Here is a 15,551-nt window from a genome sequence, read left to right on the forward strand (position 1 = left end):
TTGACATCTTTATCTATGACGTGTCATTGTATACCTTTACATATAATATTTTTTTAATTTAAGACAATATTGTTTGCAACTTGTAACATCTTAAAGACTGAAACTGAAAAAATAACACTAAAACAAGACAGTTCTGGAATGAAAGCTTCAGAAGAGGTTGGAATGAGATAATGGTAAAATACATATTGACAAACGTAACAAACCTGACACATAACACAAAACTAATGATGCACAATTACAAACAAATAAACAAGAATATCTCCAGGACAAGCTGACCTACTGATCAGTCAAGATACTCAAGGACAAAAGTACAAAAAAATCCACACATGGCAGTTTAGAATAGAATAACCTCCCTTTGTTAAGACAGAGTTACCTCCCCAAACAGATTTTAACAGAACACATACTAAAGCACTGACAAAGAAAGAATTTGGCTGATATGAGATCAGAAATCATTGGAGACATGAACACTGTATTTTTCCACTACCTGTGCTGGGTAAATGGCATTAAAGGTGCACATAAGCTAAATGGAAAGTCACAAAAATGAGAGAAAGAAATTCGAGCTTCATGCTACATTTCAACAATTCTATTAGATACATTCATTGGAGTCTATTTCGGCCATATGACCAAGATGGCACCGTCAAAGAACATTACATGACAGAATATCTTTCACTGCTTGACAGATCACCATTATACAGTTAAATACCTCATCATATCTACCTATCTCCTTCATCTATACTCGTAATAAGTGGAATATACATCATTGCATGGCACTAAGCAAACACCTGTTGGTTATGATAGCATCATATATAATTGGTAACAGGAACTTCGTAACATCAACCACTGGAATCTTCAAGGGGTATTTGCATACTATAAAAGCATGTGAAAGCTATGAACAAGTAACAAATCTATAGAAGTCCATTCATGCTTACTATATACACTGAAGAATGAAATATTAAAAATATTTACTAGAAAGCATTTCAATAAGACCTTTTAACTCAACCTTATTTTTCATAGATCTATTTGGAACTTTGCTGAGTTGCTTCCCTTAGATGTGGCAGGATCAGATGATTTGGATTTGAAATCCTATTGCCACCCTGCTAACGATCTCTGGTCTGAGAGCACTGTATCTTAAGTCTATCAGACTGGATTTACTTTGGTAACTGCAAGATTGTTGACATGGCATTTACCAATAATCACACACTCCTGCTAAAATGGCCCTCACAAGCCATGACTTATGGAACTAACATGCCAAAACTTACCGAATCTAAACCCTGTAATACTTAGAGCAATGTAATGATCATCTGAACATGCATTAACCTATAAACTTTATAAAAAAGATCTGAATCAATAGTCAGGTAAAGGTAAATAGTTGTAAAGTAAGTTGTTACAGAAGGGTTAAAAGACCTGATGAAATGCACCATGTTCATTTAAAGAATCATCATAAATCAGTACTAAAATTCTCCTGATTGATGGAACCATTCTTGCTGTCCTTGCTTCTGCTTGTTGCTGGTAAACTTCGACTCTTCTCCGACTGGAAGCTGTCATCACTGCCATTTGCTGCTACATAATTATTATCATCATGGCTACCTGATCGCCGTGGCAACGCATGAAGTTCAAGGTTGTCCACGACTGACTTTGACTGCCCCTTAACCACTGCCACTGAAATACTATCAGAGGAATCGCCATTGAAAATGGCCGATTTTGCACTTGCATCAGAATCCTTCCGAACATCCTTTCCTCGTATCTTGTCACCTTTCTTCGCTGCCTTCTTTCCAGATGACCTTGACCCTTTGGTAAGACCTTGGCCCTGGTCCCCATCTTCATCAATGGGTTCTAATTTCACATTATCTTTGGTGATGGGTACAGGAATGTCATCTGAAAACATATATTTGAGTTTGAAAAATTCCGATTTTGTTTCATGCCTATAATCAAACTCAGAGTGTAATACAACAATGAATAATTGAGTATGTGGTCAGTGAAAAATGAAAGAACATCTACAAATCTGAAATGGACTTGCACTGTGAACCCCCTAAGACTTATCTGTATTTACCAATTATCCTGATTATTTTTGTTCTCAATATCTGGATTTCAATGCTGCCAGCACCCTTTGATAATAGCTTGGCTTTGTTGACAACAGTGCTGGGGTACTTTTTGGGGTTCATTTTCACTGAAATCTAGTGTTTGTGTTCCTTCAAGAATGAAATACATGACCATAGGGGAACCGAATTTTGAGGACCAAAAAATGGAGTCTGTAGAAGGGGGTCGTATTACTTGCTGGTTACACTGTACACTGTTTTTCAGGGAGTGAAAAAACAACATCATATCACTTCACCGAAATGAAGAAGTGAAAACAACTCTGTCATCAAATTTGCAATTAAACTAGGTTTGTAAATATATCAAACACAATCACTAGTCCGCCCTCAAAATATTGAGTGAAAACAACAAACAAACAAACAAAAACACTTGTGAAAAACCACTAAAAAAGACCACCAGATTTCCCCTCTTTTCATCTGCTATGCAGGTTAAGTATACTGAAGGAGTGAGTGAGTGAGTTTAGTTTTACGCCGCACTCAGCAATATTCCAGCTATATGGCGCTGGTCTTAAATAATCTTGTCTGGACCAGACAATCCAATCATCAACAAAATGAGCATCGATCTGCGCACTTGGGAACCGATGACCGTTAGTCGCCTCTTATGATAAGCATAGTCGCCTTTTATGGCAAGCATGGGTTGCTGAAGGCCTATTATATCCTGGGACCTTCACAGGTTGTATACTGAAGGATAATGAATCAAGGGGCCCATAACCAGTTTGTGTCATACGTGGTCATTCTCTTGACAATATTAACAAAAAGGCTATTATCCAGTGTGTTCTATTCAAACTACCCATGAAGATCCGGGTTATAACTGATCTTCAGTAACCCATGCTTATTGTAAGCGGCGACTAACCAGATCCGGTGGTCAGACTCAGTTGACACTTACCATCAAATCCCAATTGCATACATGCTTGATGCTCATGATGTTGATCACTGGATTGTCTAGTCCAGACTTGATTATTTAGAAACCACCACCATATAGCTGGAATATTGGTGAGTGCTGCATAACACTAAACTCACTCATTCACTCACTCATAATTCAAACTCTCTGTATTACACATCTTTCCAAAGAAATGTTTATGCACATTCTAAAATTCTATTTAGGACATCCTAAAGCTATTAAAGACAAAAACTTGCAATGACCTGGAGCCTCTTTAAGCAAACAGAAGCAAGTTCTTCATTACATTAATGCATATTTGTATGGGAAATGTTGTGCATTTAAACTTGTTCAGGAATTTGTCATAAAACTCCACAAGAAATAACATGAGAACAGCTGTTTCTTGATACTAATGAGATTTAAATCACAAACTTATACCAGCAGGAACTCAGAATGAGTCCCTTACATATGTTTTGAATAAGCAGTTGTTCTATAATTATTGGAGCTTAAAAAGTATTCGGCATGCCACTGACCTTTAAACTCTTATAACACACACTGATCCTATTGATACAAGAATTTAGGATCCACTGTTAAATGTTCAAACAGTAGGAAATCATGTACTGTAAGAATGACTGACCCAAGGGAGAATACTAGGAATCTGATATAATGAACTAAAACGATTTCAATCCAAAAAACCAAAATTGTTCTGAAAGAGGATTTTTTGGTTGAAGTGAGAATTTTCTGAATTAAATACAGAACAGGCAAGCTACTCTGGAAACATTTATAACCCCACACATTAATCCTGAGCTTATTCTAAACACACTACCTACAATGAAAAAGCTAAGAATTCTTAGGGTTACGAACATTTTGAGAACAAATACACTTGTCCAAAATACCTGTCTAGGGATTCTTATGTAAAATTGTTTGCCATGGAATATCTGTGTTAGACATGGCACCCATGTATGGTGTGTTGGGATTGTTATTTAGAATAGCGTGTGAATGGGTGAGCATTCAGCAATACTTCAGCTATATGGCAGTATTCTGTGAGTAATCGAGTCCGGACCAGACTATCCAATGTTCAGGAGCATGAGCATTGATCTATTCAGCTGAGATACAATGACATGTCAGCAAGCCAAACCATCCAGGCCTGTTAGTCGCCTCTGGTGACAAGCATGGGTTACTGAAGATCAATTCTGACTCGGATCTTCATGGCATCCTATATAGAATAGGTTGCCATGTACTATTCATGTCAGTTTGGGGATTTCCAGGATAGTTCTTCAGATAAAAAATTAGATTCTCTTTTTCTCAGATTAGGTCTCTAGTGCTCGTGTTGACTTTTCAGTATGTATAACCTCCCCATCCAACGCTGGGACCAAGTCAAGAAAGGGCCATGGCTTATCTGGTTAGAGTGCATGACAATTGGATAGCTGTGTGATAACTCCTGATAACTTGAGGTAAGTTTGAGGCAGCTTTAAACAGCAATATTAGTGGGTAAGTCAGCTTGATATGGGGAGGCTGCTGACAGTGCCACAGGCCATGAGCACAGTACTGACAAACCTAGAAATAGCATATTGGGAATCAAACCTGTAAAAAGAAGTTCTTGGTTCAACTAAGGGGCAAAACTTGACCACCCATGGTTCCTCCTGATAACATTTGGTTGGTAGGTTAGTTGGTAGGTTGGTTTGTAGTTTCACGCCTCTCAGCAATATTTTAGCTTCATGGCAGTCACTTTTGTTTTATACCATCTACATGGCAACAATCAGTAAATTATGGAGTATGGACCTCACAATTAAGTGATCAACAGCATGAGCATCAATCTACACAAATGTCCCTCCTGGCCCTGACAGTTTGTATCTATAATACTGCATTATTGACAATCTTTATAGAAAATAACTTCTTTTGTTTCCTGAATGGTATGTTTTGATACAGATACTTTTTCCATTCCAACAGGAATGCTGACTGTGTCATAAAACCTTAGTCAACAGATGATTTGAAACGGATTTCACATAAGTTATCATATGGACCAGTTTTTAACAAAACGTAATTTTGCTCTAAGTCCACAGTAGCGTTAACAGTTTACACATACAATTATGATGAAGTATGCTTTTTATTAGTGTAGTAAGGCAAACTGCAGAAAGGAGTGTTCTGAAGTAGGTTTCGCTTCATCTGAAGAGATAAGGCAAGACCCCCCCAGTGTCATGCATTCTGCCTGCAGGTCGGATGTGCACCTCAACAGCTGCTGGTGCACTCAGTGAGGGAAACATCTCTAAACTTAAAGGGAAGAATGTTGCTGATTCAGCAAACCAAACATGCATGCACATCCAAGAAGACATATATGTACATGCATCAGTTAGTGTTTTGTAAAGGTGTGCTATTTCACATACCTGCAATACTTGTGAATGGTATCTGGTCTGTGTCTCTTTTAATGTTTATTCCAAGTGGATTGTGAAGCAATGGTAATAAATTAATGTAATGGTAACGCAGTGATACATGTGTGAGGATTAATCATTCTCCATGATCTTGTTACCAGCACATTTAACTCTCAAGATTATGTGAGATGAGCAGGGCTTTAATGTCACACTCAAGATTGTTGCACTCATGTAGAGACTTGCACACACACGTGTGGCTGATTGTCTAGGTCCAGACTAAAGAAAGCTTCATAATGCTAGCCCACTGATAAACTAAGTCAATGTATGCGTTCGGTTTATCCCGCTTTTAGCAATATTCCAGCCATATCACCATGGGGGACACCAGAAATGGGCTTCATGCATTGCACCCACAAGGGGAATCGAAGTCAGGTCTTCGGTGTGATAAGTGCACACTATAACCAGATGGCTACCTACTGTCCCACACTGAGAAAGCATTAAGGAGTTAACATTGGTATGCCATTCTAAACTGCCCAATCATTGTTTCATCCCCTTAATGCTAAGTGCAAGGAAGCAGGGCAGCAAACCATGGTCCTACATAACATGTACAAAGAGAATGTTTGGGGGTTGTTTTTCACAATGGATACTTAACATTTGATAACAAAAAATTAAACATCTTTTCCCTCATATCCTGAATACTTGTTACAAAACAGGGCTCAATTTAAGAGATGTCAACCTAGGTGCACTAGGTGCAACCTAAGACATAAACCTAGTTGCACCAGCCAAATTCCAGTGTGTTTAAATGTCAGAGGTTTCATGCACATAAACATATTTCCATGATGGTATTACCCATGAAACCATAGCAACACAGAACACAGAGACACGGCTAATACCTGATTACAAGGGGCTGTCATAGCCGAAACATATCTATAAATAGCAATGTTTTGGTGCCATAGCTATTCAAAGTTTACAAGAAAAATGAGCTGACATACTTCTGTTCATAATGTTTGACTTATTGTTGATATACTTCTCAAAAATTGACTTGCACCTGGTGCACGTTTGACTAATGACTAGGCTTCACTTTGTAATAATGGGTTGAACCAGTGCAAGTAACAAGGCCCTAAACTGAGCCTTGCGAAAACATAATTGGTGCTTTCATCTGTATTCTTGTCAACCGTTATGAAACTATTGTGATGTATGTGTATAATTTTACACAACTTTTAGCAATATTTCATCAATATCACAACAGGGAACCCCAGAAATGAGCTTAGTACATTGTTTCCAAGTGGGGAATTGAACCTGGGTTTTCAGCATGACAAGCTACCACTTTAACCACTAGGCTACCCCACCACTGCTTTAGTGACAAGCGGTACTGACACATATGGTGTGCTTTCCAGGGCAAAAGATCCAATAAAATGATCCATCAAAAATATAAGTAGTTAAATTGAACTGGCCAAATGAGCAAATTCAAGCAACAGCAATGATCTTCAGTAATTCAGAAATTTCTGCCTTTATTAGATCACGTCCATGAATAAATTAATTTTTTACTTCTGATTTTCAAGTGAAGTCCACTTCATTCTCAGCTATGGATAATAAGTTTTGTAACAGAAGATAGGAAAACCTTGCTTCCTGCTTGTGGGTGCACACGAAATGACAGCCCCAATGGAGGATTTATAGCTAGGATGTAATCAAGGTTTTGAATTATAAAGAACGATGTGTTTTTGTTGTGGTCGATGTGTTTCTGTTGTGATCGATGTGTTTCTGTTGTGGTCGTGTCTGAGTGTGACTGCACCGAACATCAAGGTTGCATGCCCTTCCTCAACCAACACTTCACTGTGACAAGATGGAGGACATCCAAGCTGACAGAGGAAGCTGATAAAACAAGGAAATATCTCCTGCATACCCAGATGTCAGAGTCAATCTTAAATGCCCTGCTGCAACATTTATTGCCACACATCTTAGCTGTCTTACATTTCCCTACTCTTTTATCATTTTCACCATCATTTGTCACTCGTCTTTGATTCCAAAACTGCTCTATGAAGAACCTTGCTAAGAGGGGTTGATCTGCTTCATTCATTACAGTTACAGTGTTAAATTATTTTGAGAACATGGGTATGACACGCTGGTTGTGGCAATTGTTTTTATAATTATGCATCCATCCATGATGAAAGCCTCTCTTTATCACTTTAGCTATTTCCCTATACTTAATTGACTTATGATAATGAGGGTACTTATGATAATGAGGGTACTTTGACTGCACAATACTCCAATACTCCAATACCAACCCACAATCTGTCAGCTTCACTACCACACAATCTGTGGACCTCACTATCCCATCATCTGTTGGCCTCACTACCCCACCATCTGTCTGCCTCCCTACCCCAAAGTATGTCATCCTCACTACCCCAACACTTGTCGGCCTCACTACCCCACAGTATGTTGGCCTCACTACCCTACAAAGTGTCAGCCTCACTAACCCACCATCTGTCAGCCTCACCACCCAACAATATGTCGGCCTCGGTACCCCACAATCTGTCAGCCTCACTACCCCACAATATGTCGGCCTCACCACCCCACAATATGTCGGCCTCAGTACCCCACAATCTGTCAGCCTCACTACCCCCCAATATGTCGGCCTCACCACCCCACAATCTGTTGGCCTCACTTACCCACAATATGTCGGCCTCGCTACCCAATCCATCTGTCAGCTTCAATACACCACCATCTGAATACTCATGACAAACCAAACATACAGCTACATCTGAACAACCACCCCACTACCTGACCTTCCCAACCAAGCCCATACTGACATGAACAACCCACCCTCAACATGACTTCCATACATAATCTTAACCTCCACAACCACCCCTATACATGAATTCCCTAATATACATTCCTCCATGACATATCCATGCACTCTTAAACCTTCTTTGAAGAAGCCCTGTCTAACACATGGGTCACTGACTATGACAGACTGGAACAATACCATAAACCCTGCCTGAAACCAACCAATTTTCTCTTAGATTAAGTTTTAAGTGACTTTGTACATTATCTTTTGTTGTATATAATGACTTTTGACAATGTGATACAATCTTAAATGCTTTTTGTACAATGTAAGTGTGATTGAAATCTAAGGTTTTATTCCAACTGACCCCAAGAATCTGTCTTAACTATAATTCTAATTGGAATCATCTGACAAAGCTGATGACAGTCCACGATTGTGTCCAAGTAAATATAACTGTGTTTAGCCCCCTTTGGAACAGCATGCAACTCATGTTATGGTGTGTCACCCAATGTTTGAGTAAAGCTCACTTTCTTGTAGGATGTTCACAACTCTGGCGAAAACAAGAATCAGGTTGAATCAAACACATTTGGAACCCGCAGACTGAATGGCACCTCAGATCAACACTCCATTATTACACAGATTTGTCTGTGTGACATCTCACTTAAAAATGTCTTTGTACTGAAGCATGGCTATTGGAGATATGCAATCTACAAATCTCTGGTCTTTTTAACTTAAAAAATGGGAGCAAAATTGTCATTTTTTATTAAGTTGATACTAATTCTTAAAAGAAACTTCTCATGTTGTCAAGAATCATTTCAATTCATAAATTGTCTGTTTTATGTCTGAAAATCATCATTATCAGACAGTATTGGCTAAGGGTGTGCTTGTATTATAATTTTCACACATTAGGAGTAAGATATGGTTCTTATCCTAATTTGTGATTTGGAAATGAGGGTAGTGATCTCTTCATTATGCACTGACAAAATAAGAAATATAAGTCATATTGTCACAGAAGTAACCTATGAAACCTTTAGGATTACAACGGTGGAGATGCCTTGTCATATATTCTACTTTGGGAAAGAATATCTCAACCTTTAAGAATGTTGGACAATTAAGTAACAACAAGAAGACAGTCATCAATATCCCTCACATTACCTCCAGTTCAATCTAAGTCACACTTGTTGCCATGGAAATGCCAAAAATATTTTATTCAGAATTCCAAAACTATCAAAAGGCACCAGTATATAACTAGACCAATCTATGTGTCAAGTTTGGTGAAGAAATATTAAATGGTTTTACAGTTCTGCTCCAGAAAAGATAAATGTGCATGGATGGATGGGGTGCATTTTAATACCACCCTGCCCCCCTGCAAAACATGTTGCGTGGGATAAAATGAATACTGAAGCTACTTCTAAAGCTAATATTTAGCTGCTGAATAGTCAAGAATCAAGATCAATGTACACAATGTCCTCAGGATTCAAAAAACAAGGTACAAGCATAGAGTATGTAATATATGCTTGGTGATACTAATCTTGTAAATGCAGCTATCACTTTGAGATCATGAAAGTATGGACCACAAGAAGGTATGGACACAGCAAAGATAAGACATGACCAATAGTTATTCACAGGTTAGAGTGAGTGAGTGACTTTAGTTCTATTCCTCACCCAGCAATATTCCAGCTATATGGCAGCTGTCTGACACGACGTGTGTCAACAAAATCAGCAAGTCTGACCACACAATCATGTTAGTCTATTCACCTGTTACAACAACCATGGTTTACTGAAGATGAATTCTAACCCATATCTTTACAGTCTTTACAGGTAAGAGTGACGAAGAGCAAAGAGGAACCTCTTGCCTGTGTTTTTGTGTTGTAGGGTCTAGACTTACCGGGCAGTTTCTTTGTTCTGAAAGAAGCATTCGTGAGGGCTGACTTGGCCAGGCCTGAAGTTGAGGAGGAGGAAGACAGGGCGACACTGATGCCCATTGGACCATCTTGTGGCTGTCCTGATGGGTTGTACTTGAGAGAGTTGAGAATTGCACTTGTTACCTGCAACACACAAAGGCACTTTCTTTATCTTCCATCATCAGCATATCAATGATTCAGGTCTAATGCTCCTTTTGAATATCTCTTTTATATTGTGGTACATAAGCTTTGTGAAAATCCCAAGTGTTACAGGTCTGAAATTTTCACCATTTTGGAAAAAATCTCATTAGCATAGGTATGGTACAGATGCAAACAAAGGAAAATTGTGCCTGGGATGGATGTGGGATCCGAGCCCATGATCACAGAAGTCAGACATGCCAAGGGGACACACCTCAACTTCATGTATCAGTATACTTTCCCTCAATTTCAATTGAAAAGGGATCAACAATGATAAGACAATAAGAAGGCAAGGGTTGAGACAACATCAGAGTGATGTTGAACAAAAATGGATGGGAAGAAGCTCATATCCACATTTCTGTCCAGCTGCCATAGCAGCATGACTTGAGCACTGTCCTATTGGAAAACCTTGACTATGTATCAATCAACATCCACACAAATCTCATAAGCACTTTCATGGTCATTGGATATTTCATCTTTTTGTCCAAAAGTAAGGTGATATTTTTAGTAGATGTAATGGCGTTAAAACCTTTGGTCTCAGAATTCTGAATGGTTTTCCTTTGAGAACATATTGATGGATCCATGTCTACCCCCTTATTACTGGGTAATGTTCAGAACAAGACTGTGAACAGCATCAAAGTGTTTTCCTGTGGTGAAGGTGTTGGGTCAGTCAGAGTACTGGCCATCTTCAGAACTCACTGACATCATCCGACTTCCCACAAGCAGCATTCAACCATTCCACAATAGTCTCTAGGGCAAAAATTCTTATCACTTCTTTCTAATCTGTTTTGTCCAATTTGATTCTTGAAGGAGTAGGGTATATCACGGTTTAAATCATTTATCAGCACCTCACAGACTGAATCATGCCAAATTGTGAGAGTCAACTCAACAAACACTCACCAACAGCAATACATGTAACATAGCATCCTAGATAAGGCATGCTCAAAATATTCTGATATCCCCTCATTCCATGTCGGCCAATGGCATACTCAGAGCTGAACTCAGTAAATCATGCACTAAGTGTATGATAAGAGAGACTCAATTTTGTTCCTTACATCAACTGCCCAATTACTACCCAGTAATCACCAACAAGATACTTTTATCGAGGCTGCGTGCAGTTGTTAATGCCATAGACTGACATCAATTAAACTGCTGTCTTCAATCTTCATCCATCATCACCCATCCTGCATTCTACACATTTCTAACTGTCAAATCCTGCAAAGCTTTTCATGTGTGACCCTAAGTGGTCTCCTTTAAAGTATATTCCATAATGAATTTGGATAACACCCATTTCCAGTCAGCTGATCAGAGGTTTCCAATTGCAAATTAATACTATACAGCTATTTTTGTCCCCAAATACCCCGACACAACAACATACCAAACATAGATCAGTGGTTTCAAATGACAAATTAACCTTTTTCTACCATTTATGTCATCCAACATCCAATATCACAACAATGTATCCAACATCCAGTATCACACCAGACAACAGCCATTTTCATCATCCAACACACAGACAAAATATCACATCAAGCATAGGCAAGAGGTTTCAAATCACAAAACAAGCATTGTCAGTAAGGTGACATAATCCCTCGCTGCACATTATCAAATCAAACTTAAAAAGAATGAAAGTGAAGGTCATAGTTTAAGATGAAGCAAAATGTCAACAAAAACATTACTCTCAAACTCTCTTGATATCTTGCACTGTGGCTGTTCAAACACAAAAAATATTTTGAAGAGTCACTTAGACCTTGACCAGTGTATGAACCTCATTATGAAACTCATTAAAAACAGTCACTGTGACCTTGAAAATTAACTGAAGGTCACCAAAATTGACTGGGCCCTGAACCATCCCTAGACAAAGCTTGGTGCTGAATATGAAGAAAGTCCAGCGTATGGTTCTTGAGATATCTCACTGACAAGGTAAAACACTTGTACCTTGTGAGCTTGAGATGAAGGTCAAGGTCACCAAATCTGACCGAGACCTTTCTTTTACTGTGATAAACCTAGATACTAAATATGAAAAGAATGTAGTCAACGGTTCTTTAGATATTGCAATATCTTAAGACAGATGGAGCCTAATACTATATCCCCTGCTATTTTTATTATCCAATACCAAAAGACAATGTCACATCTAGCATACCACTGAGGTTTCAAATCACAAATGATATACTACAGCCATTTTCACAATCCAGTACCCAGACACAATATCACCTCAAGTATAGGACAGAGATTTCAAACTACAAAAAAATATTCCACAGCCATTTTCATAATCCAATACCTTGATATCACACCGAGCATGAGTGAAAGGTTTCAAGTCACAAATTAACACTGTACAGCCATTTTCATCACCCAATACCCAGACACAATGTCACATAATGTACAAGTCAGTGGTTTTGAATTGCAAATTAATATTCTACAGTCATTTTTACAACATAATTCCCACACATACACATCCCACAAAGTACAGGTCTACAAAGTTTATCTCTGCTAAGAAATTTTATGGTAAATATACAATACATGGCCCACTGACAATTAAAAAAACATTAATCTCCACTTAACACCTCTAACCTTTGATGACATCCCAGTGTCACATTGACCTCACAAGTACAGCTTTTAACACTCAAAGTTCAAACAATACAAAACCGCAGTGTACAAAAGTTCACATAAACCATGGAACAAATTTTAATTAACCACTGTTTATGAGTCGGAAATATATGTGATACACATGAGGTAGCTAATCTCAAAGTAAACTCAGGTTATTTGATACAAGCACAGTTTACTACCTCCTTGCTCTGCACATTCTGCACACAATCAACACAAATACCAGCACAGCATGTGCACTTGTAACATGAAAACACTCACCAAAGAGATTTAACTTTTTGATCTCCTAACAGATTGTGTTTGAGGCATTCATGACCATATATTTACAACACCTCTCAAACAAATCTTATGAGTCACTTGCAAAGGCATAAATAAGGATTATAATACAAGAGAGTGCGTCATACAGATTTTACGAAAAACAATGTCAGAATTCTTGTATTTCACAAGCAAAAACGATTTTTGTAAAATCAGTATGAAACACATACTGGTGTAATAATTTCTTTCTTCCGCACTATTTCATAACTCTTTTGAGCTATTTCATAACACATTTCTCAAATGACGTCAACAATGACGTTCTGAAAACCTCAACAGGAACTGGTGCACATGATGCCAGCACTAGTCCAACACAATTATTATCAACTTCAGTATCTGTTACCCAGTAGGTAATAATTCTTGTCTGAATCAGTTGACCCTCTTAATATTTCTTAGTACCAGTATGATGTATAAAGATTCGGGTCAAAATTGTCTTTATCATACTTGCAGTATGCTTGTAAGTGGCTAATGAAATCAGGTGGGCAGGCTTGCTGACTTATTTGATCGTCTCATTGAATCAGAATTGCATAGACTGTTGCTCATGATGTCAATCACTGGTTTGTCTTGTTCAGACACCAATATTTACAAACATATTCATATTAGTGGAATATGTCTGAACGTAGTGTTAAAGGACAAAGGCAGATAGCTAAGCTTCATTCACAAGAACAATAACTACCGTGTTTCAACAAAGAACAGACATGTTACCACTTTCTGATAGCACCGGACATTCCATCCCCACCCACAAAAAAACCCAAAATAACCTACCAAAGTATAGCCAAGACAAAAACGACCTACCCAGAACATCCCATCCTCGATATCTCCAGGGTATACGTTCCGATAAGTCTCCACTATACATCTATGGCTCTGCCCAATAAATTTATTACCTCCCTTGACTGGCTTTTTATCCAATCAGGTGTCTACGCTGGGAAGTTGAGCGAACCAATCACAACTCACTCTTGCTTTTTAAATTATCTCACCGATTAAACTTGGCAAACAAACCATGCAGAGGTTCTCTGAAAGATGTAGATTGGGTTCTTGCATATATATTTAAAAAGTTTCGGACCTATAAATTTGTGTGTATGATTTCCCCAAATTGTGAGTCGCACGGCGAGCAAACCTCCTCAGTCGCGACTGCTGCCTTTGTTGACACTGGCAAGCTCAGTTATAACGGCGGCCTAGCCGATTGGCTACTGTGAGAATGCAGAGCCAGCAAAGGGAGGTAATAAAATTATCGTGCCGACCCGTAGATGCGTCCAGGGTATAGTGGAGACTTTTCGGAACGTATACCTTGGAGATATCGAGGATGAGAACATCCCTACTCAAGACATTTACACCCCTACCCAAGACCTTCCACCCCTTCCTAAGACAAAACTCCCATATCCAAGACATCTCGCCCCTACCCAAGATTTTCCATTCCAACCAAAGACCTTCCACCCTTTCCTAAGACAAAACTCACCTACACCTACAAAAGTCACCTCATCCCTACCCAAGACATCTCATCCTTATACCCAAGACATTCCAAAGATAAAACTGCTCAACCCAAGACATGCCACCCCTACAAAACCACATTGCACCCCTACCAAAGACATGCCACCCCTAAGTAAGACAAAACTCCCCAACTCCAAACATCCTATCCCACCCTAACACTCTCCAAGACCTCTCAACCACCCTCTCCCACCCACTTCCACCATCCACTGAACCTCACCATCCATCAAAGCACTCTGACACAAGGGCCCCCTTTCCACCATTACCATGGAGGAGGAGTCGGAGTGCCCTCATCAGCTGGCTACATTTGGTGTACATAAGCCTCACACTCACTTCCTGTGCCCCTACAATTGAGGCGGTGTACCCAGAGACCCCCAGTAACAACAAGGTGCTTCAAACATTTAGCAAGCCCAGCCAGCCACCACAAGGAACACTGACTGCATACATTGGCACTGCTGTGATTCCACATAACTTGTACACCAATATAAGCAAACAATTCAATCCCGTGCTTGAAACGCACTGTCTGCTGAAAGTCACACTAACATGTAGGGCACCAGTCATTGATTTCAGGGTCGGTCTTCATTAGCTACTGTATAGGAACTGAAAACAATTACCTTTTCCTAACATTTGACATATTTTAATATCAATTTTATCATCTCCTTCTACAATATGTGGCCCTTTCTGAAAAGACAAATGCTGAACAATTCATTCGAGACTGTCATATTTGTGAAGGTCATCCCCTTCATTGTGAGCTATCCACCCCTGAAATGAATGACTGGTTCCAAGAAGATACCACTCTATTGTAGGATGTACACACACTACCTTCGTCTACATGTCTGGCAGTCTGGGATAAGGTTAACGCCCAGTTTTATCATCATGCCTGGTCAGAGGTTCATCAAGTTCTGTTTAAATATTACTTCAAGCATG

At 39.0% G+C, this 15,551-nt stretch overlaps 1 protein-coding gene across 1 annotated transcript in view; it reads right to left on the reverse strand.

The window, feature by feature from the left end:
- Positions 1 to 1,385: 1,385 nt before the first annotated feature.
- The window catches only part of LOC137297982 (hyccin 2-like), a 220,473-nt gene continuing 206,307 nt past the window's right edge, over positions 1,386 to 15,551 (reverse strand). The window contains exons 11-12 of the mRNA XM_067829997.1: positions 10,010 to 10,169; positions 1,386 to 1,875 (exon numbers count right to left, since the gene is read on the reverse strand). Coding sequence (XP_067686098.1) covers positions 1,439 to 1,875; positions 10,010 to 10,169 — 597 coding nt within the window. The 3' untranslated portion in view covers positions 1,386 to 1,438. The remainder of the gene's footprint in view (positions 1,876 to 10,009; positions 10,170 to 15,551) is intronic.

This window comes from Haliotis asinina, chromosome 10 (assembly GCF_037392515.1).
Source record: "Haliotis asinina isolate JCU_RB_2024 chromosome 10, JCU_Hal_asi_v2, whole genome shotgun sequence".
In the NCBI taxonomy this organism is placed as follows: domain Eukaryota; kingdom Metazoa; phylum Mollusca; class Gastropoda; order Lepetellida; family Haliotidae; genus Haliotis; species Haliotis asinina.